At 38.0% G+C, this 24,800-nt stretch overlaps 2 protein-coding genes across 3 annotated transcripts in view; one reads left to right on the top strand and one right to left on the bottom strand.

Annotated features, from left to right (window-relative positions):
* The window catches only part of atxn7 (ataxin 7), a 38,310-nt gene extending 21,120 nt beyond the window's left edge, over nt 1–17,190 (top strand). For both annotated transcript variants that reach the window (XM_079857961.1, XM_079857960.1), the window contains 10 exons: nt 2,532–2,636; nt 10,343–10,583; nt 10,736–11,013; nt 11,154–11,236; nt 11,564–11,829; nt 11,987–12,179; nt 12,467–12,588; nt 12,674–13,560; nt 14,678–14,820; nt 14,895–17,190. In XM_079857961.1, the coding sequence (XP_079714087.1) occupies nt 2,532–2,636; nt 10,343–10,583; nt 10,736–11,013; nt 11,154–11,236; nt 11,564–11,829; nt 11,987–12,179; nt 12,467–12,588; nt 12,674–13,560; nt 14,678–14,820; nt 14,895–14,912 (2,336 nt within the window). In that variant the 3' untranslated portion in view covers nt 14,913–17,190. The remainder of the gene's footprint in view (nt 1–2,531; nt 2,637–10,342; nt 10,584–10,735; nt 11,014–11,153; nt 11,237–11,563; nt 11,830–11,986; nt 12,180–12,466; nt 12,589–12,673; nt 13,561–14,677; nt 14,821–14,894) is intronic.
* A 771-nt stretch (nt 17,191–17,961) lies between these two features.
* Nucleotides 17,962–24,717, bottom strand: psmd6 (proteasome 26S subunit, non-ATPase 6). Its single transcript, XM_079857962.1, has 8 exons — nt 24,434–24,717; nt 23,156–23,361; nt 20,590–20,735; nt 20,278–20,497; nt 18,957–19,065; nt 18,410–18,578; nt 18,245–18,322; nt 17,962–18,154 (listed from the first exon to the last, which is right to left on the bottom strand). Exons 1-8 carry the CDS (start codon nt 24,567–24,569, stop codon nt 18,058–18,060), a joined length of 1,161 nt encoding a protein of 386 aa, XP_079714088.1. The 5' UTR covers nt 24,570–24,717; the 3' UTR covers nt 17,962–18,057.
* Nucleotides 24,718–24,800: the final 83 nt, after the last annotated feature.

Below are 24,800 nucleotides of genomic sequence, written 5' to 3'. Positions count from 1 at the left end.
CCATGATTCAAAACCCATTTTTAACATTATCATATATAACTGATGTTGTTGCATTTTTTTTTCAAAAAGACAGAATTCAAACCACAGGATCTCTGATTTTGTAGCATTAGTCAGGATCACAAGAAGTTTCATTGTGTGGAAAAGATAAACATGTTTGATCTATAATATACAATATAGTTATGCAACAAATGAATGTAACAAGCATGATATTGAGAAAACATTTAAATTTCATTTTCATGAAGAATTTAAAATGTAATTTTCTTTGTCCATTTACATTCAAAATGAGTGTATTATTAAATCGTTTTGGATTTTTACTTATTTGTCAGTTTTAAATGTGATTATTTAGATTTTTAAATGTGAATTAAAAAATAAACAGCTGTAAGTGTGACTATTTATATTCGAAGAATGACATTTACAGTGGCTTTGGTGTCGTTTTCAAATCTCACCGATTATTTGAATGTTTTGCCCATAAACAAATAATGTTGTTTTCCCCTGGTTCAGCATACAATCTGTTTTGTTAGAAAATGGTCATTTGCATGTTGCTGACCTCAGGTCAGGTCAAGTATTTTAGATTTTTCCCAGAGTGTACAAAACAGGTAGTTTGCATTTGGAGCATGTCCTTGCTAAATAGCTAAGAATAGAAGCCATTTTCTTTCTTTCCTTATTTTTTTAACATGCAGATATTTTTTCAACTGCTTTCATCTATTTTCAGTGCAGTTATTTGTGTGGTTTGGGTAGACTTTTTACCACAAACTCTGCTGTCAATTCAGGGCACTTTCTGAAAGTATGAATCTTGAAAGCCAAATGCCACCTACTGTACGGCTCTCCTCCACTTGCTTTATAATCTTTTGGCCTTGCAGATTTCACTACTTTACAACTGCCACTCTTAATCTGCAATCTCACTTTCTTTCCTCTCCTCGTTCTCCCACTCAATTACTCTTTTCCTCACTGGCTCTCCCACACACCTCGCTTGCCAGAGGACCCCCTCCTCGGGCAACCTTTGAAACGCTGGCACAGTAGCCGGCTATCCCTTATCACTTATTTGTTTCCTTTCTTATGAAAACAGAGTAGCGCTGCTGCGAGTGACCGTCTGTACTGCGTGAACTCACCCATACGCTTTTCCCGGAACGTCCCCGGAATGGTCTGGGTGGCCTCAGCTGAACTGGGCCGTTGACAAGTGTGGTGGATAGACACTGTTTTTTAACAGTGTGCTTTGTGAAAACAAGTTAACTTGGGCATTTTGTGTGTGTATAATCTGATGGCAGATTCACTTGAGGCTCCATTCACTGGTTAGGTTAGATTCTACATGCATCTTACACTCATTTACTTCGCGAGTCCTAATCAGGAGTGACCTGATTCCAGCAGGAAGTCTTTCCACAATGAAAGTGAAAGCTGCACAAGAACATGCAACCCAAATAAATTTGATCTGTAATATACAGTAGAGTTAAGTGTAGCGGGATTTTGATGTTTACTTTGTTTAAAAATGTTGTTAATTGTACACTACTATTCAAAAGTTTGGGATCTGTAAGGTTTTTGAATAAGTCTCTTATGAGGCTGCATTTATTTGACCGGAAATACAGTAAAAAAAATATTGTGAAATATTGTTGCAATTTTAAAATGACTTTTTTTCTTTTTTCTTCAAATATTTTAAAATGTAATTTATTCCTGTGATGGCAAAGCTGAATTTTCAGCATCATTACTTGTCACATGATTCTTCAGAAATCATTCTTATATGCTGATTTGCTTCTCAAGAAACATTTCTTATTATCAGTGTTATCAAAACAGTTGTGCTGCTTAATTTTTTTTTGTTGAAACTGTGATACATTTTTTCAGGATTCTCTGATGAATAGAAAATTCAAAAAGAAGCATTGTAAAAGAAATATTTTGTAACATTGTGAATGTCATCATTACAGTCACTTTTGATCAATTTAATGTATCCTTGCTGAATAGTATTAGAAACGTATTAATAATAATAAAAAAAAAACGTATCAACCCCAAACTTTTGAACAGTAGTGTAACAAAAAATATATTGATAAAACACTGAAATTTCTGTATTTTTAGTACTTAATTTCTGTCCATTTGCTTTAAATGCTTTTTAAAAGTTTAATCTCATTAACTAAACTAATTTTTTAAACAATAATAAACCGTTTATTTATTTGTCAGTTTGTCATTTATTTATTTACATTTTTATATTTGAATTAATACATTGATCAATTATCAGTTTTTGATGTCTTTATTATAAAAATAAATTATTACTTGTTAAAACATCTTTTATTCAATTTATGTTTGATTCTTCAAAGCAAAGCAAAAAAAAAAGGTTATTATTATTCTGTCAGCTGATATGAAAAGCCATATTTATTCATTTGTCTTACATTGTAAGGTTTTTCTAATACGCGGATTAATAATATTAGCTTCTACAGTCATGCAAGTAGCTACATGTGTAACTGCGTTGTTCAAATCGCCTGCTTGTCTGAAGAGCACGAAACTTGGTATTTTGACCTGCTAATGAGTGTTTGTGTGTGTTTTCGCAGACATGCCCATCTTTGGCCAATGTCCTGCACAGGATGACTTCTACCTGGTCATGTGCAGCCACTGCAGTCAGGTAGTCAAACCCCAGGCCTTCCAAGCACACTACGGTAAGACCACCTTCTGCTCTCCGCAGTTGACTTGCTCTCTCTGCTGTCTTCAATAGAGGTGTTTTAGAAAAATCTTATCTCACTCAAGGGAATTAAGACCGAAATCCCGCCTCTGCTCTGCCTCAACTATCATAACATGAAGAGGGAAGAACACAAGCCTTTGATACCCACCGCCAGAGTTCTGTTTACTATCCTCAAGTTAATATTTGATGTGCTCTTTTTAGTTGGCGCATCTGTGCTGTTTTATCCAATCTAGCACATGTAAAACCTCCCCGAAGACGTCAGAAAATTCCAGGAATAAAAAATAAAGTAAATCAAAATCACTCCCATTTCAGTACACCTCTGATCTGTGTTTTGAGGAAAACCCTTACTGAGTTTTTTTTTTTTTTTTTTTTTTTTTTTGAGCCGGTTAAAATGTGTCAACAGTGTTTCTATCATTTATTTTAGCACATGGACATTGCAAATCCATTATACTTTGAGCATTTTTGCCAATTTTAAGAAAGTGGTGTCAATCAAATGGTTGCAGATGGCTTCTATGATGGAGCTGGGGTCTTTTTCTTATGTTTTAAAATGTGTTAAAGTGGTTTCATTCTTATTGATTTTGAAAACATTTGGTCCAGTCAAGGTCTTGCTTTGTCCCAACTGTTTCTCTGTACACAATAATTAAGCCTGAATGAAAATGATGGTGAGCCAATTTGTTGTTTACGGGTGTGTTCACACTTGTAGTTCTGTTCTTTTGGTTCGGACCAAAACAGAAAATAATTCATTTAGTCCATATTTTACAATGGAACTTATTGAACATCCAAAACAATGCTGTGTGCCTGGGCTAAACGCGCTGGTTGTATGTGCGTGCATATGATGCTATATTTACAAGCTGAGAACTCATGAAGAGCTTAGAAAACAGCGCCAGGAATTCCTATGTTGCCCACAAACAAAGATCTGCTGCAAGGAGACTCAGAACTGTGAAGTGTAGCTCCTATGATGAGAAGAACCAGATATGCTTGAGCATACTGTCATTTTTAGGGTCTCAGTTTGTGACATCACGTCCCGTTTTTGGTTCGTTTAGATGTCTTTGGTCCGTGTTAAGTTCATATTTCAGTCGAACCGCACCAGAGTTTGTTTGGAAGCGCTTGTTTGATGCACACCAGGGTCTGGACGGCAGGGTTCACACTTATTCAAACTACACTAACAGAGCAGTCACACCAGAGTTCATTTTAATCAAATCAAAGAATCGAATTACTAAGATTCTGTAGTAAACTGGTGCACTTGAACTTATTTTTTCAGCATTGGCCACAAGGGGGAGACAAATTTTCATTAAATCCCAGTGGCAAAATGCTTACCAAAAGGCTGTAAAGTAGGACAGCAGAATAAAAATCCAGAAAAAAACCGAAATACTGCTTTTTTATTTACTAAAAATGTACTCTGCGTATGTTGGGTGTTACAAAGTGAATTAATTAATGTGATCCAACATGCATCTGAGTTGGTTTGCTTTAAGTCTGCAGAGCATAAGATCCAATGAAATGCAAAACTCTTCAGAATCAAGTTATATGCTGGCATGTTTGTTATTTTTTAACGCCATTTTGTTTGCCCTTTTACTTTCAGCATTTTTTTCTCTTTTCATTTCAGTGTGTTTTTTGGCCTTTAATTTGGCCATAATTTCTTAGTAGCATCACTTTCACCGTTCAAAACATAATTACAAAATGTGTCAGAGTAATCAAAATGGTTTTATTAATGAAACCTGAAAATGTGACCTTTCTTTTGAAAGATTTTGTTTCATTTTTCTCTTAAAATTGTGTAGCATACATAGCATTTTTTCATCATTTTTTTGTATGTCATATTCCTCATATGTGAATATTTTAGTTTAGGTTTTGTAAAACTGTCTGCTTGGTGTACACAAACATTCATGAACCATTCATGACACAGTGCAGCTGTTCACAGGCTATTAGAACCCAAAATAAAAACTTATTTGTTTGGAAGATTTCCCGTAGCCATAACTGAATCCAAAAATATGTCACAGGACTCTGAATTTGTGCAGATTGTGAAAGTTGCAGCACACTTGAGAGAGCCAAAACATGTCGACATCAGTGCACTTGACGCTCTGTTCAGCTTCCAGAAGATCAGTTTTGCAGAACTGCATTGATGTTCAAATATGATCTGTTTATTGCACTCGGACTGAGCCAGTTCTCCTGCAGTTTTTTTAGAGATCATTACACAATCACTCACTCTAGCAGTGAAGTTTTTTTTTATGAGCACTGGGACTCCTTTATTCTAGAGACTGAAAGATTAATGAGCAGATTAACTACGCGGACCATGAAACTTTTAAATGCTCAAGTGCTTGACTAATAGTGTAGGGAAGAATCTAGTTCTGGCAAGTGCTTATCCGAGATGAGGATTAATAAATCATAATGAGCTGAAACAAACTGCAGTACTAAGGAATATGTATCGCAATACAGTATAAATACAGTATATTTGAGCTTTGTGACATTATCCTGCCAGATGTAGCCATCAGAAGATGTGATTATGCAGTGATAACTCCAGGATGAGCTTTGAAGAACCTAAAAATCATCAACAGAAAAATCTAGAGAATTTAGTAATCCACGTATAAAGAACGGGCCCCAGGCAACTTTATTCTAGCCTTCTATTGCCCAATTTTGGGGAGCCCTTGCGAATTGTAGCCTTAGTTTCCTGTTCTTAACTGACCGGAGTGGCACCCGGTGTGTCTTCTGCTGCTGTTACCTTTCTGCTTCAAAGTGCGATGTGTTGTGTGTTTAGAAATGCCTTTCTTTCATCCTTTGGATTTCACCAAGTCCTTTACATTAAAATCAGTCTAGACTAGAGGTTTTCATAGCCAACCTAGGAAGTCAGGAAAGTTCTCGTTTTTTTTTAAGTTTAATTGGCAGTATAAAAAGTGGTTAATGTGTGTACATTCTTACATTTAAGCCCCTTTAAGAATAATAAGAAATGAATTCGCATCCTCCTCAACATTCATCCGTTTAAAATGAACTCAAATGTTTCCTGTACTGAAATTGACTGGCTGACTGGACATTATCCTTCATTTTCACTGCATTATGTATTTGTGGATGCTGTGGGGTTTTGCCGTCACACTTAACCTCAGCTGATTAGCTGATTGGATATTTAATCTTGCTGTCCTTCAAGCAATGTCGAATTTAAAGTCTTTGAAATAAATTCAATAGGGTTTACTAGGGCTGCCCCTGAGTAAAGATTTTTTGTTGTTGTTGACAAGTTGCACGTTTATGATATTAATTTAATTACTTAAATATTTACTGTGGGGAAGGGGGGTGATGGTTGGCAATGCCATCTGGAAAACTGTTTCAGCTTCAGGGCTGAGAAAGAATATTATATGTAACATTTTTCTACATTACAGAGAAATACTAAACCATAATAATGAGCATTTAAAAAAAAATATTAAGAGCTCAAGCGCATGCATAAAACTTGTTGCAGCGCACCAGAAAAAGTAATGATTATGAACAGAACATTTTAATAATTTATTAATAAACTAGTGTTTTCTGAGTCAGTGTCAGCTGCATAGATGATGACGATGCCGACTCACCTCCAGTATAGTGGATATTATAGAGATACTATAGAGAGAATTGCATTAAACATAAATTAGCCTAAACATAACATACAGTAAGCTCTGTATTATTTCAGCTTCCACACAAACATTCGGATATGCATCCAATAATAGCCCACATTTATCTGTTAATGTTAACGTTAGAGCAAGCGGCCATGCAAAGTGGCTAATATTAGGCTACTGCTTACATGTTTTAAATGGTAAGCCATGTTTGAGGTCACGTTTGAGATAAATGATAGGCGAAAGTTTGGATTTTCCTGATTGAAATATAGATCGTGTTAACAGTCTCCTTTCGAACATCCTGATGCCGACCACTGCTGAGAGCGTCGTTTAGATGAATATGTTAATATGTGCTGTGTACTTTCCTTTCTAAAAAATGGATAGGGGTGAGAAAACAGTAGTTAAGAAAGCATCTGATCATAGCGATGTGGATGTTTTGCACGAGCTCTGCAGTTCAGCACTCCAGTAAAGTCACGTCACATTTATTTATATAACACTTTATACAACAGATTGTTGTAAAAATGAAAATTCTGTCATTTGCTCACCCTAAAATTGTTCCAAACCTGTATTAATTTCTTTCTTCTGCTGAACACAAAAAAAAGATATTTTGAAGAATATGGGTAACCTAACAGTTTATAGGCCCCATTGACTACCATATTATGGAGGGAAAAAATCAACTGTTTGGTTGCTGACATTACAAAATATCCTCTTTTGTGACAGAATTTTCATTTTTGGGTGAAGTACTATTAAAAGCAAGCAGCTTTGCAGTATTAAACATGAAAAAAAAAGAAAAGAAAAAAGAAAACAGTGTCAGCGTTCCATTTCAATTAGAATTCCAGCGACTCTTTAGTGTGTCCATGTTTTTGCTCACGGGTGTCCTACCTCGAATAAATGTACAGAAGAAATGAACCGGAGATTTCCACGTCAAAGAAGCACACCTACCTGTTATTGAATCGCCACAGACCAATGGTAGTTTGAAGGTGTTTACTGGCCAGAGTGAACTTTTCCCGTTTCAATTATGGTTAATTTTAGGGATGTTCTGATACCACTTTTTCCAGAACTAGGCCAATACTGATACTATCAAACCTGTGTTTTCATTCGATTTATTTTTAATTATATTAGTTAGGGAAACCAAATGAATATGAATCCTTTAATTCCTTCAGTTATTTTCATGCTTTATGTTACTTCCACTGTTCATTATATCGTTATTGCTCTATCATATTTTATCTTTCATTTAATAGCACAGGGCATATTAAGAGCTGCTTCAGTTGGGCTCAATGCTAAGGATTTTTTTTCTTCGGGCCCATTTTCTCTATTACAATTTTGATACTACAGCAAAAACTACTAGCCTGATTAATGTAAATTTAAAACATTGTAAACAGTCAGTAATAAAATAAGAACAAATCATCCAATCACAAAAAGCACAAATAAATACAAAAGAACAAAGATACAAATAAAATAAACAGTGCTTTTCAGGTTTTCAGGTAGGTCTAACAGAAGTTTTCAGGTACATAATTTTAATAAAGTAAACAAATGTAAAATAGCAATGCATAGTCTAAATTAAATATAGATTTTTTTTTTTTATTAAAGTTACAAAAGTCATTCAGTCAAGAGCAGTGAGTGATTTCTTTGTCCTTTGTTTAATTAACATTAAAAGCACAGCAGCAGTTGCTGTCCCTTTAAGAAGCGCAGAATGCATGGATCCAATATACTGTTACACATGTGTTTTATTTCTCAACTGTTTATGTTCACATAAGACATTATCAACTATGTTAACTAGGATGTTGCCAAGACGGCGTTTTTACATAATTTTGTGTGAATTCGTCATTTCAAGCGCAAGGCGACGTGAAAGAGAATTCAGTGCAGTGTTCAAGCACTGTCTGAGACGCTGCTTTCCGTGTTCGCGCTACGGTAGTGTGCACTTCTTGTCCTGTAATAATGTAGGGAGCCACTTGTTCTACATAAATCACATAAAAGTTCAAGTTTTTACTTTCATATATAATTAAGTTTTAATTCAAATGTTTTAATCCAGTTTTAATTAGTTTTAATCCAATTTAGTTTTAATCACTCAGCACGTTCATGTGTGCTGAGTGAACGATCAGCAATCAAAAGCATGCAACAGGAGTGTGCACGTGCTCCCTCTCTCTCTCTCTTTACATTACGTTAGTAATGTGTTTTACCTTGTTTGCTACCGACATATCCGACCAAACTACACACTTTCCAGCATCTGTGAAAAAGGGATGTGCTCGACGAGCTCACGCATCTGTACCGCTGCGCACTCAATCCACTTTGTTTCGTTTTTTATGAGCTTGCACACAGCAGCTAGGCGTAAATATTTAATTTCTTTAACATTCAATTCATTTGATGTATTTATTTTATAGACATCCTTCTCTGATATATCCATTCTGCTCTCTGTTTGCTCTGTTGTCGATGTTTCTTTGTCATATGCACTGTACTGGACACGCTGCATGGTATCAGTTTTTGGTATCGGAGCATTTCTTTTTTTATTGATTTTTGTCAATTAATTTGATCGATTACAGCTCTAGAAGTTTTGAAAGGCTGATGGCTTCTTAAATTGTTCTCCATTACTATTTTTTAAGTAAAATACAAAATGGTACATTTCTACACTGTGCCTTTGTCCACGCTGACCATCCCTCATTTGCAAGAGGCTCTTGATTTTATGTCGGAAGTTCCCTGTGGTCATTTGTCAGGTTGCAGTATTTGGTGTACAGTTTCCTTACAACAATCGCAGATTGCTTTTCAACATGGGGCAAAATGATATTACGGACTGTTGTGGTCTATTCAGGGCTTTGTCGATTTGGCCTTTGGTTACTCAAATTGATGTTGGCTCACTTTCTTGGAGCAGTGCCAACAACCCGGCAAGAAGCCACAAGCCTCTCTGAGAAATAAATAAGTCAAGGATTTCTTCCTAGTGTCCTCCTTTTATTTATTCTTTTTTTTGTGACTTTGCTGTAGTTTTATCAGCACAGATAAACACTGGCGAGACATCAGACTAGTGTATGTGTGTGTGTGTCTGTGTGTGTTTGCCCCTGGTTTGCTGGAGGGCTTAGTGACAAACACTGGGCCAGAGCAGCAGGACTGTGTGTTTTTGACAGGCAAGTGTGGAGAGACCGAGACGTTTGTTAGTGCAGCACAGCAGTTAATTCCTCTTGCACATTTGTGTCTTGTAAATTACGACTGAGAGAGCGCAAATGTTTATTTAGAAGAGGAGAGTCTGAATAGGCAACATTAATCTACTTAGATTAACTACAGGTTAGGTCAACTTCCCTTTAAAATGGTTATCGTGGACAAAGTGCAAAGCTAGACAAAGAATTTGTGGTTCAAAGCTCATCAAACTCCAAGTTAAGCATATATTTGTCCCTGGCTTTTCTTCTCTTGCTTGTCTCATTTATTTTCTTCAGTCTTTGCTTTTTTTTTGACACTGAAACTTAAAAAATAAGTTAATCATTTTTGTTACACTAACATACTTAAAATATATGTGATATTGTTAACTGAGAAAACCACTTTCATTACAAATAGCTATTAAAAAAGAATATTTTTAGTTTTTGATACTTAATTATATTATAAATCTTGAAACTTTTACAACCCACCTGCTTTAAACATGAAAATGCCACTAAATGTCAATAATGCTGGACTGTTGAGAAATCTACCATTACCCTACTGGACATCTTAAGGCCCGTTCACACCAAGAACTATAACTATAAAGACAAATATATTCGCGTCCACACCAGCGGACGATATCTTTCTGTTTATTCTAATTGCATGCATGTCTGTCACTTTAAATGCTTGAGCTCATTACATCAGGATGGATTCTGATTGGCTGTCTATGTTTTTCTCGTTCATCAGCTGGATAAAATCATTCTGAAAGTGATTCCAACAATACTGTTTCTCTGTGCCGTTATCGTTATAGCAGTGGTGTGAACTGCTATTCTTTAATATTGAGAAGGATTTTTAGAACTATACTTTTATCATTATATTTATAGTTATCATCCTTGGTCTAAACGGGCCTTTACATGTGTTTATTTACTTACATTTTTGCGTCAACACGTTGAGCAATAGAAGGGTAAAATCTTTCAAATGTCTCGCCCCTCAGAGAGAAGACACAGCTCCAGCAGCAAGCCCCCATCCAACTATCCCGCCTCTGCTGCATTTGCAATCTCTCGAAATAAGGGCAGCATTGTGGGCGGAGTTGGGGGCGGGACTGTCAGTGGAAGCACACTGGCACGCACCTCCAGCACAAACAGCAGCGTCCCCACTAAAATCTACAAACCAACCAAAGAGAAGCCTCCTCACCGGAAGCCTCACTTCCCCTATAGGGTGCTGCAAGATGAGAGGTGAGTATGTGTGTTTTGATGGAGTGAAAGTGAATTTAGTGGATACATTTGTTAAGATAAGCAGCCCATTCTTACGTAACACAAAAGATGTAATATGAAACACACCCACCTTTGGTACAATATAAGGCTGTCTTTTTTTCTCTGCCTTCCAGTCCAATTCTTGCTGTCAAAATAGACAAGGTCCCTCTGAAGGGGGAATCTACAGCCAAGCTCCCCCACGTGCCCACCTCTTCTTCCACCTCCACCTCCTCTTCCTCCAATACTGTGAGCACCTCTCCCCTGAAGTCAGGCCTTAACTTCCCCTCCATACCAAAGGCTCCTCTGCTGGCCCCTGGTCAGATCCCTAATGGAAAGGGCCACCTTTCATCCCAAGATAAGAAAACGGACAGCAGCAGTGCCAGTAGCAGAAGACCCTTGTACAAGAGACAAGGTAAATGCTAATAGTCTCTGCTGCTACTGTATATTTATGCTGTTTGTCTCAGGAAATTCTACTAAATTGTATTGGGGAAAAAGTACACCCCTTTTCTTGATCTTATGTGTTCTGTTTCTGTTATGATATTTTTCTTCTAGAGCGAGAGTTTAATCCAGATATCCATTGTGGGGTTATGGATATAACAGCACATAAGCCATGCACAAGATCCTTAACATGCAAGGTGTGTCTCCTTATACTTCATTTTATTTTTGAATATAGCCCTAATATAATATTATAGCATCAATAATATAGCAAAAATAAAAAATTGTATTTTTTTAATATTGCCATAACATTATAATATAGCAATATAGAGGTAATAATATAGCAGATAAAAAGCTCAAATATTATCCTGGTTTTATCTTCCTAATCAGAATGTTCTTGGCCTATATCCTTATGGTCACCAATATATTGCGGTAAAGTGCATATCTAGGACGTCCCTAATGAGTAAGTGAACCAAACATTTAACTACTTGACTAAACAGTTAAATATCACCCCCATGTCTCCACAGACACATTCCATAAGCCAGAGGAGGGCGGTGGTCGGGCGGCGGCAACGCTTTGACACGCTGCTCGCTGAGCACAAGAGCAAAGCGCGTGACAAGGAGTTGCACTTCAGGTTGGACCCCTCACACCCAGCACCCCCTCTCAGGGACCCTCACCCTCCCCACTCCCGCCTCCCACAAGACCCTCACCCGGTCTCCCATGGCAATGGCACTGCTGATGCCACCAAGCCTTTGCCCCTCAAACCCAAACCTCATAATTCTGGGCTTCCACGGTGAGTTGCTTCCTCCTGCCCCACTATTTCCTCTAAATCAGATTCCTGTTTGATTGATTAGCCAAATTGTGGGAGTTTACAGTCATATTTATAGTCTCCAGTTGTTTTTGTTTGGGTCAACCAAGGCAAAGGTTAAGATGCTCTTCTTTATCTTCAGACTCAACAACAGTAACTTTCACAGTGGAGGAGACCCAGCCATGGCCCACGATCAGGCCCACCACTCTCACCCGGCCCCTGTTAGTACTGAGAGCAGCCGGCTCTCCAGCGACGAGGGGGAGAACGAGGAGAGGGAGGAAGCTACGGAGAAACTGGACTGCCATTATTCAGGTTACCACCCACGACCAGCCGCTGTAAGTACAAGAAACCTTGTGATCTTAAAGTGTTAGTGAGGTTTTTTTTCTCAAACTCAAGTGCCTGCATAAACAATCTCTTGCATTTATTTTGAGCTTTTGAATCACTAAGCTGTTCTTAAATGAGTTTGAAATTAATATCCACAGCCTCATTTTAATTCAATTTTGTGGCAAGCCACCCTCTTAAAAGTGAGTTTCAAGTTGAGTCGGCCTTCATCTGAATGATTGAAGAGATTTTTCTGAATAACTCCATATAAATGTACTATTCATGTTCTGTCTCTCACCAGTACTGCACTTTTGGAAGTCGATTGTACGGTAGAGGATGTTATGCGTTTGACCGGCGCTGGGATCAAGTACGGTGTGCTCTCACCACCATGCTGGACAAGCATGTCAACTCACAAATGTGGAAGTGAGTGTGTTGAGACCCTTCCTGCAGGCAGCTGTTTTTCTGATGAACACAGTCCTAATTGTGATTTCTTCCATTTACTTTGTAGGAAAATCCCTCTGGCGTTGGAGAACTCTGCAACAACACCGACAGCCTCTCACCGGACAAGCACAAATTCCCATTCTTCCTCATCCTCCTCCATTTCCGCAGGCTTTCTCAGCCTGTCTTCGTCGCCGCCTTATGATAGCAAGCCTGTCCTGTCGTACGGCACCACCCTGAACGCCCGCTCTTCTCCGCAAGCCTCCGCAAGCGAGCAGCCCGCCTACAGTGGCGCTTCTAGACAAGTGTCAGCCTCATCACCCCAGATGCCTTCAGCCCACTTGTCCTCGCTACCCTCGTTGGGCTCCAACCGACCCCTCAAATCCCGATCTGGTACAAAGTCCTTCAGGGCTCGGGAGCCATCCTCCAGCCTAAGTAACTCTGTCGTCAAGGGTAGTAATAATAGCAGCGTTAGCGTCAGCGGAAGTGCGAGCGGGAGCCTCAGTTCGGGAAAGAAGCGGAAAAACAGTTCCCTGCTAACCTCCCATAGCACGTACACCTCGGAATCATCCTCATCCTCCTCTTTTAAGAAGAACTGCGCAGTAAACGCGGGTAGCCTGGGCAGTGCCTATCATTCCTCGCTCGCCTCCACCCCCACGTCGTCTTCATCGTCATCAGCGTCGTCATCATCCCACAGTGGGGTGTACAGTGTGGGGGTAAACTGCACCCCAGGCAGGGCCAACTCTCTGAGCTTGAAGCAGGAATCGACGGGACGCGGCCCTCCTTCTGGCAGCCCCGCTGAGTCTATTAAACGCATGAGTGTGGTGATGAACAGCAGCGACTCCACCCTCTCCCTCGGGCCGTTTGTTCACCAGAGCAGCGATCATCATGCAGAGGCACGTCTAGAAGCCAAACGGAGGAAGGGTTCGCCTGGCTCAAGTAGCCTCAACAGCACAGGTACTTGCATCTCATCAATACAGATTCACTGTGTTTCTTTTTTTTGGGTTTAATCCAGATTCCTGCTTCGTTGGAGTTTAGTTTTGATCTACCTTCTCTTTCATTTAAGTTTCACTTCATTTGCTTTCTGTTTCATTTCGGTTTAATTTTAATCTGGTTTCTGTTTCATCTCAATTTGGTTTCAGTCCAAATCAATCTCTAATGTCATTTTAGTATTAATCCAGGTTCATTTAATTTATTTAGTTTGAATTTGGGTTTTCATTTTAGGTTATTTTTAATCCAGATTCTATTTAATTTCTTTTTAATTTGTTTTCTGTTTAGGTTTAATCCGATTACTAGTTTAGTTTTGATCCTGTTACTATTTTAGTTTAGTATTATTATTACAGTTTCAGATTCAAACAAGTTTATCTGATCCCGTTGCGGTTGATTTGTTTCGTTTCAGTTTAGTATCAATCCAGTTTCTATTTGATTTTAGTTAGATTTAATCTGGTTCTTGTTTCATGTCAGTTTGATCTCAAATTGAATTCAATAGTTTTTTTTTATTTCAATTTAATTGTAATCCACACTCCTAATGTAAATTTCGTATTATTCCAGTTTTTATTTTTATTCTAGTTCATTTCAGTTTAGTTTTTTGTGTCATTTCACATTAGTATCAACCCCTTTTTCATCTTACTTTAGTTTAGATCCAGATCTCTATTTCACTTAAATTCTTTTTAGTGTGTTTAATCCAGTTTCAGCTTCATATGAGTTTATTTTTGATGCAGTTTCAGGTTAATTTCAGTTTAATTTTTAATCTAGACTCTGTTTGAAGTCATTTTAGTATCAATCCCGTTTCTGGATTCATTTTGATCCGATTGCTTTTAAATTTCAGGCAAATTTTAACGTGGCTTTTGTTTCATTTCAGTTTAGTTTTAATGCACTTTAATCACCGCTCTTCAAAGTTTACTTAAAAAATGAACAGAGAAGGAACAAACTGACTTTCTGGATCTCCATCCAATCCTAGAAACACTATAAACCAAAAAATCATTTGTAGACTTTACATAATCATTATATGCCGTTTGCTTGATTTTGATTCCAAGTGCTGTTTCTCATTCAAATTTTGCAATGGCTTTGACAGTGTCTGGAGCAGGAGGGGGAGGAGGACAAGGTCCTGGCAGGCCCAAAATGGCCAAGTCTCCATCAATCAACAACATCCACAGCAAGCACGCTCGCTCTATACCCGGACCACCAGGGCTCCCTAACAATTCACTCATACATCAGGTTAGTTTCTTCACATCATCCGGTTGCTTCATTGTTTTAGTTCAGAATGTAACGTTGCCTGTTGTTTCCGGCAGCCAAAGGCTCGTCCCTGACACCGGTGTGGAGGCTCTGAGCGTGCTGAGCAGTAGGCTGGACCCAGAGCTCCCTCAGCCCCCTCATGCCACTCTGCACGAGGCCTTCTTTTTCTCTTACTCTTCCCACAATCCTCAGGGTGGAATGCACACTGGGTGGCCCATTTGATGTCCTTCGTGGGGATTTCCTCCCAAAGCCATGCAGGGACACTCTCCTGGGATAGGATAATAAGCCAGAGAGATCTAGTTCTCCTGTCGGAGGTTATAATGAATCTATACAATGCACCATTGGGTACAACGCCTGCTGCGTAGAGCTACCCAGCCTGAGCACTTGCGCTGGGGTCTGAAGGTACAGACTTGGGCTGGTACGTAGCCTCACCAACACTACCAAGCATAGGAGGGATGGGCGACACAAACAAGATGAATTCTTCGGTATGTGTGGACTACTGGAAACTGAAATCCTACTCAGCCTTGGAGGAAGTGTACAGGAGAGGAACATCCCTACAGTAGACACAATCAACTTAAGTTAATCATAACACATGATCTCTCACTGGAAGGCTGAATAAGATCGAGCTACGCTCACTGCAGATAGACATGACAGGAGTGGAGTTTCAACACGAGCAACCTAAACTTAAAAGATTATGCAAACTAGACATTTTTACACCACATTTTGTTTACAGGCTAGCAAACGCATAGCAAACAGAACAAAATACCATTTATCATACACTTTTTTTTGGAAAGAAATGAACCATGTTTAAATTTAGAGTTTTGTTTTATTTCAAGGGAATTTTTATGAACTTCGGCTAAAGGAGTTACTTTTTTTACAGAACAATCCAACCCTGACTTGAACTCTAACACCCTGCATTACCTAAAGCACTTGATTTCCCCCCACCCCGTTCATTTTAATAATTTCAGGTTTGTTAGTAGCCTAGCATGTCTTAACTGAATCTCTGAGCAACAGTTGTCTCTTGAAGCTCCAAAAAATATTCAGTTTTAGGTACATTAAGGGCTTGATTCAGTAAAGCTTTTTAGCACATGCGAAAACAACTGCAGGAACAAAACGAGAGACAGCAGGTGACGTCTCACCTCCTCCGATTACCCATTGTAGCACTAAAGAAGCATGTGCTGAAATCTTAATGTACTAAAATCTGCAGTCTTGCTCGAAAATGATTGTAGGAGAGCCATTTCCTGGTGTCAATGCCTTAGGCATGGTATTGTTTTTTTTTTTTGCCGTTTCAATCTCAGAAAGGGGCTTATGGCTAGTTGCTGTTGAGCCATAGACTAACATTACAGACACACTATCATCTCAGCAATGGAGTAGACATCTTCATGACTCAATACTGTGAGACACATATACAGTAGTCTGGCCATCACCATCTCATGAAATAACCACTAACTTATACTGCGACCCAACGTTCCTGCATTGATCCGACACGAACCTAAAGAGGTTGGTAGCTGGACATTCTGATTTAAATCTCATTTTCATTGTGGGTCTGTCAAATTAAAAAGGCAATAGATCCTTTTTGGGCTCGTTGATCTTCAGAAGAGATGTTGAGCTGGATTTTGTGTAAGTTGGGGCTTCTCTTTAAAACTCCTGTAAATTCCTGAACTCCTCTGATGTCAGTCAGCAATCGTTGCTGAGAAGTAGAGCATGATTTTTTTTTTTGTGTGTGTGTGCGCGCGCGTGTATTTTTTCCCTTCGGCTTTTTCGTACACGAAACCGAATACAAATATTGAAGTATCCCTATTTCAGAAATACATATTTTGTTAAAGAATTGTACATATGGAGATGTATTTTTGCACAGGCATTTTCGTAAAACTTTTTGGTACAATTGAGATCATTATTATTTATTTAGTAAATGGAAACATTCTAAGATTATTAGAAGTGGTTCACTGCCAAGCAAATAATGCAATACGCCACTCTATCCAAACACAGCTTCATGCCGAGTTCCCCCAGACAGATTGTTGCCACAGTAGTGGGAAATCATCCACAGTATATATATTATTTTTTAGGTGTCAATAGTGCTTTTTTTTCCCTCCCTCATGATGCCTCCCCATCTCAATCCAAGAGGTCAGAGAATGTGATCAAAATAGCCCGTTACAACTGTGCAAAAGATTTCTGGCTGGCTGATGTATTTTGTAGGACTTTTCTAACTGGAAGAGGGAACAAAACAGTTGTACAGTGCAAAAGGTGCACCACTGTTGCCAAATGTTGTAATTGGATAAATTGCTTTTTAATTACTTATTCATTTGCTTTTATTTAACGCTGACAAAAAAAAAAGAAAAAAAAAAAGAGAAAGTGCCTGAATTAGTTTCTCATTGACTGTTGTTAAGGCAGAGCTTTTTATTTCATGTATTCATTTTTCCACAGTACTTGAATGTTATATAAAGGTTTAGAAACTTTTTAAACCTGCCTAGGAATCTCATACGTCGCCCTTTTCCCCTTCAAGTAGAGCGGTAACTGATTGATGAAACGCATGGCAGAGGAGTGACACTCGACACTGACGTGAGAAAAGCTTCCCGTCTGTCCCTTGTATTCTTTTATGACTACTTTTGATATTAGAAATTTTCAAAGCGAGAGGGATAGATATTTTTGTGGCAAAGTCAGTGATTTCAACCAATGTTTTAGACAGATAAATGTACTGTTTACCTTGAAATTGTAACTCCACTGTTTTCAGATGACGAAAGCTTTGTGAAGATGTTTGATTAAACACAATAGATTTGGAATGTGAATCTAAGATAAAAACAGTTTGCTTTTTGGGGAAGAAGCCTCTACATATAAACCTATGTACAAGTGTGTATATTTTGATTTCTTTTTTTTTTTTGTATACATATTCAAAAATCATTTGATCAGCTGGACTTTTGTGTGTTGGCTGCTATGTAATTCATGAACAAACACAGTAGGGTAGATTTACTTAATATTTAAAGAAAAGATTGTATAGTATATTTGTTTTGTAACAAGTTTCTGTAAATATATAAAAAAAATAATTTATACAGTTATTTATAAGAAAAATGTGTCAGACTCATCTTTTTTTTCCATTTACTCGCACAACAAAGACAAACTCAAAAGTTTCCTCCAATTCAGTTTTATTATATACTGTACATAAAACAAAAGACAGGCTGCTCACAAGAAAAGATGGGTATCGATCAATCGCCACATGCTGGACTACATGTTGATCACTCTGGACAGCTTCTGCACTCTGTTGAGCAGGAGATCGCCTTTCTTTATGGTTTCTTGGTACTGCCAGTTCTTACTATCAGGTCTAGGAGAGAAAAAAGGACAAGTAATGCACAGTTAGTTGACCATATCAAACAGGGATTTAAATGATTAAAAAACACATTTCGGTCTTCACCTGTTGGTTTCCACAATCTCATTGACTTTGTCGATCTTGCAATGTAAACGTCCAGCAGCGATAAATCGTGACAGCTCCCTTGAGAAAGGAAAAGACCAAAGTGAGTGAAGAAAATATGTTTATGTAAGTTTTAGTATAGAAGTTTCTATGAATGTGGGAGCGTACTGGTCGATGAACTCTGTGCTGACTCCAAACGCTTCGGCCATGTATCCCAGCGTGAGGGAACGGTAGGATTCCAGCAACTGGCTGTAGGCCAGGATGCGCATCTCTCGAACATAGTAACGGTAATGAGGAGCAAACAACCAGTCTTGCTTCATCTCCTGTTCCACTCGAGCTACAGAAGAGAAACAGATGGAATATCTTACAATCACATTTTTAAACAATGACAGAAGACTAGGAGAAGTGCTTTCAATAAACACTGCAAATGATATAGCTTACAGCGTCTTAAAGTGGAGAGAGGCTAGTTAAGCAATAACATTCTCTTAAGTGAGTGACATGTGAAGGCCAAGTATGGTAGACCATACTCAGAATTTGTCCTCTGCATTTAACCCATCCAAGTTAGTACACACACACACACACACACGGAGCAGTAGGCAGCCATTTGCTCAAGGGCACCCCAGTCATTTCATGCCTATATTGAGAATCAAACCCATGACTTTCGGGTTAACAGTCTAACTTTCTAACCATTAGGCTTCACTGTTATTTTACTTACCCAATGATTGGAAGAATACAGAATAACGGCACTCGTAGAGAGAGAAGAGGTACTGACGGACGGCAGGTAAACTGTGCAACACCTCCAAGATCTCGGCACCTTTAATCACCTGAAAGAAAGCCAGAGATTCCAGGGCTTATTTCTATTAGATTGAATTGTATCTGTATAAGGTGTTAGCCATATAACACTTGAAACGCTTAATACAGGAAGCCCTTTGTTAGCAGACTACTTTATGAATTGCACACTTGCTTTTTAATGAATAAAAAAAAAGGATCTCTTATGTGGAGCTAAAGCACTTTGTGTTGCTCTGGATAAGTGTTTGTTAAATGCATTAAATGTACTTTTATAGATGTGATTCAATAAAGCTGGGGTTTTCAAACTGGCGGTATAAGGAGCCTCAAAGGGGTGCTAGTTAAGAGGTCTATGGTAAATTCGAGGAAAAATATTTTTAGGGCTGTCAAATTTCAAGTTTTAACTCAATTTAAAAGTTTAACGTGTTGATTTTTAAAACATTTAGAGAATTTCATATTACCGTTTCATTGTGCTTTCTAAAGACTAGTCTGAAATCATGAAATTAACCATGATTCTCTTGACAGCCATAGTGTTTAACATTAAGAAATCAACAAAAATAAAATTAGAATTAGTATTTGTAAGAGTTTCATCACTACCTTTTAATAAATTGAACTGAAAATATGTATCTTTAGCTATATAGGCCTACAGCTATTTTAATATTCAGTGATAATCAAATAGCAAATTAATTTTGCAAGCAAATAAAATAAAAATCACTCCTTTTTCTCACTCAGTATAAATTGGTCATGTTATGCTCACCGACTCGAGGCTGCATTTATTTGATGAAAAATAGTTAAAACAGTAATATTGTGAAATATTATTACAATTTAAAATGACTGCTTCATAATATGTTGTAAAATGTAATTTATTCCTGTGATGGCAAAGCTGAATTTTCAGCATCATTACTTCAGAGTCACATGATACTTCAGTAATCATTCAAATATGCTGATTTGCTGCTCAAAATTTTTTTTTTAAATTATTATCAATGTTAATGAATAGAAAGTTCAAAAGAATAGCATTTATTTGAAATAGAAATCGTTTGAAATATTATACATGTATTAACTGTAACTTTTGGTTAATTTGTAGTCCTTGCTGATTTATAGTATTAAATAAATAAATTCTCACAGACCCCAAACTTTTTAACAGTAGTGTATACACTGGCTTTTCTGAAAAAATATAACATTATAGCCCAAAGCAGGACTTAATCACATTTGTAAAAAACCATCAGCACAACATTTAGGCCAGATCTTACCTTCTCTCTCAGGTCAGGCCTCTTCAGTGCGATCATACACACATACACAGTGTACGTAACAAACGTCTTGTAGTCCATAAGCTCATACGAGGTGAATGTGGAGACCGTGTCCAGAAAGAGCTCCGCTGCCTGCTTGAAATCCCGAATGGCCACACAGTAGAGACCCTGATACACCTTCAGACGATTCCTCCGGTCCCAGTCACCCCCTTCTTCAATCAGACTGTTCATGCATGCAAAGTTCATGTGTCAGGCCAACATTTCAGCTTGAGATGCATTTGTTCATTAAAAAGAAGTATGCGCTCTATACCACACCTTTTGGCTTTCTCAGTGTTGCGGGTTATGAGATCGTTGTCCATATAAAACAGGCCGATCCTCAGCAGGTAGAAAACAATATCTAAGCGATGACCAAGAGCAACAGTCTTGTCATAGGTCTTCCTGAAGGCAGTCAGGGCCCCTTCCTAAATGAACGGCAGAGAAACATTATCAGAATCAATACAGCAAAGCTGAACAGATAGAAAGCAGGACAATGAATGTACAAATGCCAACATGCCGATGAACAGATGGAACCAAAATCACCACTCAAAAGATTAGGGTCAGTACGATTTTTTTTTTTTTTTAAATAAATAAAAGTAAAAATACTTTTATTCTAGCCTGGTTAAAACCAGACCATTCTCAGTAGTAACTGAGTTATGGTCTGGCAAAGCTTCATTAATAACTCATTTCCAAAGGGGCGTCACCAACGGACGTTGCTCAAATGCCTCTGGGCGCAATTGGATAGACCTAAAACTCCTAAAACCAATCAGAGCGATCGCCATCGTGTAAAGCCATATGTTGCGTCCCAATTAGAGATGCACCGATTACAGTTTTCTAGGCCGATTCCGATTTTTCATTGAGTTTGACCTGCCGATACCGATTTTAGCCGATTCCGATTTAATTTTTTTTCTAATCACTTTACAGCACACACAAATATTTATTTTCGATCTTTACTTTAACCCTTTCAAGTTTAAAATATTCTAACTGACACCCCCACCCCCAGAGTGAGTTTTTTCAAGGCGAACGTTCCCTTTAATGTTTCCATGGCGACGCGTCACGCGATACACCGCAGCCACAATAATACTGTATGACAGATGTGTCGCTTTTATTTCGCTTTTCCTTTTTTTATTCAAAATATTCGCAAACTTACTTACCATGTCATCAACTAGCCTATCTGATATTCCGATTCTCAAATAACATTACGTGTAAGTGAGTGTGTTTGGTCGTTAAAAACCGGCGCCGCAATGTTGTCCTGTCAGTCGGATTTACAGCACGTGAATTCATCAGTTTCTCCCGAAATAAATGCAAGAAAGTGGCCGGTGAACTGAGAAGAATAGAGTAAACTTTATAGTTACTTCCACTATGTTTGTCTGATATGAATAAAACATGTCGGAAAATTATATTTGAATAGATTGTTATTGCTGCTTCCACAGACATTAGTGTGTATTTTACAAACTCCTAATGTATTGTTTTAATCGTGTTTATGTGTATTTAAATATCTGAAACCTAAAATAAACATTATGAGGCTGAAAACACTGCTTAGTTGTGATATATGACAGCGCTGAACGCGTCCGACTCTGGCTCAGCGCCAGCCAACGCGCGAAAGCACAGTTTGAATCTGGCAGTTATGCGACGTCACTGAACATCCTAAATGTGGCGCCGTACTCTCAGGGCACAGAAATAAAATCCCATATATGAGACCATACCGCTCAAAAGGTTAATCATGCGGCGCCCGAGTGCATTTGACCGGCATACAATCGGCATATGTCAGACTGACCGGCCGGTCGCCGGTCATGGCCGATCACGTGAAAATCGGCCAATTCCGGTCACCAGCCGATCAATCGGTGCATCTCTAGTCCCAATTCGCCTAAGTTACACTACACCATAAAAGTATGTACTCTTTTTGTGAAGAAAATGTATTTACTTTTGAATGTGTAGCAAAAAAGTAGGCAAGCTTTGGGACATACTACTTCGTCATCTTTATCGGACGGATCTGTCGCATGCATCCTGTCAAACATCTTGTCACAGTTAAAATCCTCTATTAAATCTAATTTAATTTCCTACCGTTTCAGAGAGAAATGTAATAGCACGTTCATCTGCCAGTGGGTCTTTCATGGAAACTGTCCTCATGTGTTTGCAATTTGAATATAATAATGCATTTAAAAGTTTAACGGACGTCGCTCAAATGCCTCTGGGCGCAATTGGATAGACCTAAAACCAATCAGAGCGATCGTCATTGTGTAAAGCCCGCCCCAACGTTTCTGATTGGTGCCGCGATTTCGACGGATTAGAAATGGGCTTGAATGAGCTCTTTGCCAGAGCAAATCTAAATTTGCCGGAAGTTGTCTGGATTTTCCCAGGCTACTTTTATTCATCAAGCATGCATTAAATGGATCAAAAGTGACAGTAAAGACATATATAATGTTACAAAAGATTTATATTTCAAATAAATAGTAAGAGATTAAGAATCACAACTGTTTTCAACATTGATAAGAAATGTTTCTAGAGCACCAAATTATCATATTAGAAGCATTTCTGAAGGACACTGAAGACTGGAGTAATGATGCTGAAAAATCAGCTTTGCCATTACAGGAATAAATTACATTTTAAAATATATTACTAATAAAATATTACCATTTTTACTGTATGCTTGATCAAATAAATGCAGCCTTGGTGAGCTTCCGTTTAACATTTTTTTCAAAATCTTATCAACCCCAAACTTTAAAATGTTGTGTATATGTAATTCAGGTCTAAAAATGAATTATACTTAACAGAAAATGCAGTCCACAGTTCTTTCAGGAATTGTTCAAATCATCATCATCGTCATCGCTGTGTGAATTTTTACCTTGTCACCGATGCGTATGAGATATTCAGCCCTGGCCATCATGGCATCCCTGATCTCACTCTCGCCGAGGTTCTTCTCGGCATCTTCCAAAACATCATCCAGCCGTTTCAGCTCGTCCTCATTTTCTTTCTTCATCTTACTCAACAGATCCGTGTCCGCCTGCCATTTCAGATCTTTGCACAGAGCTTCATAGTATGGGGCCATATCTACAAAATAGAGCATCACATCATCACCACCAAATGCACATTTTAGGAGTTTCACTTATATAATACACCCAATTCTTAAAGGAGAAGTTCACTTTTAAAATGAAAATTCTGTCATCATATACTCACCCTCATGTTGTTTCAAACCTGTATGAATTTCTTTCTTCTGCTGAACAGAAAGGAAGATAATTAGAAGATTATCAGTAACCAGACAGTTTTTGGGTCCCAATGACTTCCATAGTAGGAAAAAAAATACTATGGAAGTCATTGGGACCCAAAAACTGTCTGGTTACTGATAATCTTCTAATTATCTTCCTTTCTGTTCAGCAGAAGAAAGAAATTCATACAGGTTTGAAACAACATGAGGGTGAGTATATGATGACAGAATTTTCATTTTAAAAGTGAACTTCTCCTTTAAGGAAATGCATTCAAAAGAGAAAGAGTAGAGAAACAATGATCTAGATCAATGGGTTTTCAATCTTTTAGATGTCACGCACCTCCAAATATGATTTTTACTAATTTAATCTATTTAAATTAAATGTACTTTAACTGAACTTACTTATAAATAACTAATATTGTATTCCATTTTAATCACACCTACATAAATGTATACAATTATAGTGTTTGTTGGCAAAAACTAATGATCTGATAGCAGTTCACAAAAGGATAATATGTTTTAAATACAGGAATATGTCGATTAAAATATTCGATAGCATTTTTATGTTATGTAGTGTATCACTACAGAAAAAAATACCTTTCAAAAAATCATCTAAAAATAGTGCAAACAGAGTGACAATCGGCCCTGGATTAACGTATATTATAATATTGCAATTAAGAACATTAATAAACGACATTCAAAAGTGCCAGAAGAAATGTATAACCACCAAATACAGTAACTTAGCAGCTAATGAGCTAGTGTGCTAACGTTACTTGGATTAGCCTGTCAACCAGCTAAACCCCAAATGACAGGAAAACGATAAAGCTCGTGCATGAAACAGCTGAATAAATCGCAGTACTACAGAAACTCTGTAATATATTTGCTAAACGAGCTGCATGTGTGAGTGAATGAACCCACTGTTGAGTTTGATGGCGTCCATCAGCTCGCTCTTCACTTTAGCATCCTGTTTGTGAGTCAGTAAAAACTTCAGCTGAGCTATTCTCAGATTGGGGTTTTTAGGTAAACCCTCTTCCTCCAGGTTTTCCAACGGCATATTTGCAGAGTTAAAAAAATGACTACAGAACAACGGGAGAATATGTTACGGCTGGGAGTGATAGCGATGAACTAGTATTGGCGACGATGACTAGGGGGAAATCTAAACAAAAAAAAAATCGGCAAATTCACTTCCTCCTGCTTGAGACAACGAGGCAGGGTAAAGACCGTCAATCGAAGTCAAACAACGGAACAACAAACAAAAATCACACTGCCCCCGTCTGGTTGTATG

Source organism: Squalius cephalus (assembly GCF_949319135.1).
Source record: "Squalius cephalus genome assembly, chromosome: 22".
NCBI classification, from domain to species: domain Eukaryota; kingdom Metazoa; phylum Chordata; class Actinopteri; order Cypriniformes; family Leuciscidae; genus Squalius; species Squalius cephalus.
Note: the sequence above shows the minus strand (reverse complement) of the source record. Positions and strands in the feature narration are given on the sequence as shown.

What these genes read in the sequence shown, in the direction of transcription:
- psmd6 (XM_079857962.1), bottom strand. Translation starts at nt 24,569, where the DNA reads ATGCCGTTGGAAAACCTGGAGGAAGAGGGTTTACCTAAAAACCCCAAT. An exon ending in AACACTGAGAAAGCCAAAAG is followed by an intron (nt 20,498 to 20,589) that starts GTGTGGTATAGA and finishes ATGCATGAACAG; the next exon opens with TCTGATTGAAGAAGGGGGTG. An exon ending in GGCCTGACCTGAGAGAGAAG is followed by an intron (nt 19,066 to 20,277) that starts GTAAGATCTGGC and finishes GCTTTCTTTCAG; the next exon opens with GTGATTAAAGGTGCCGAGAT.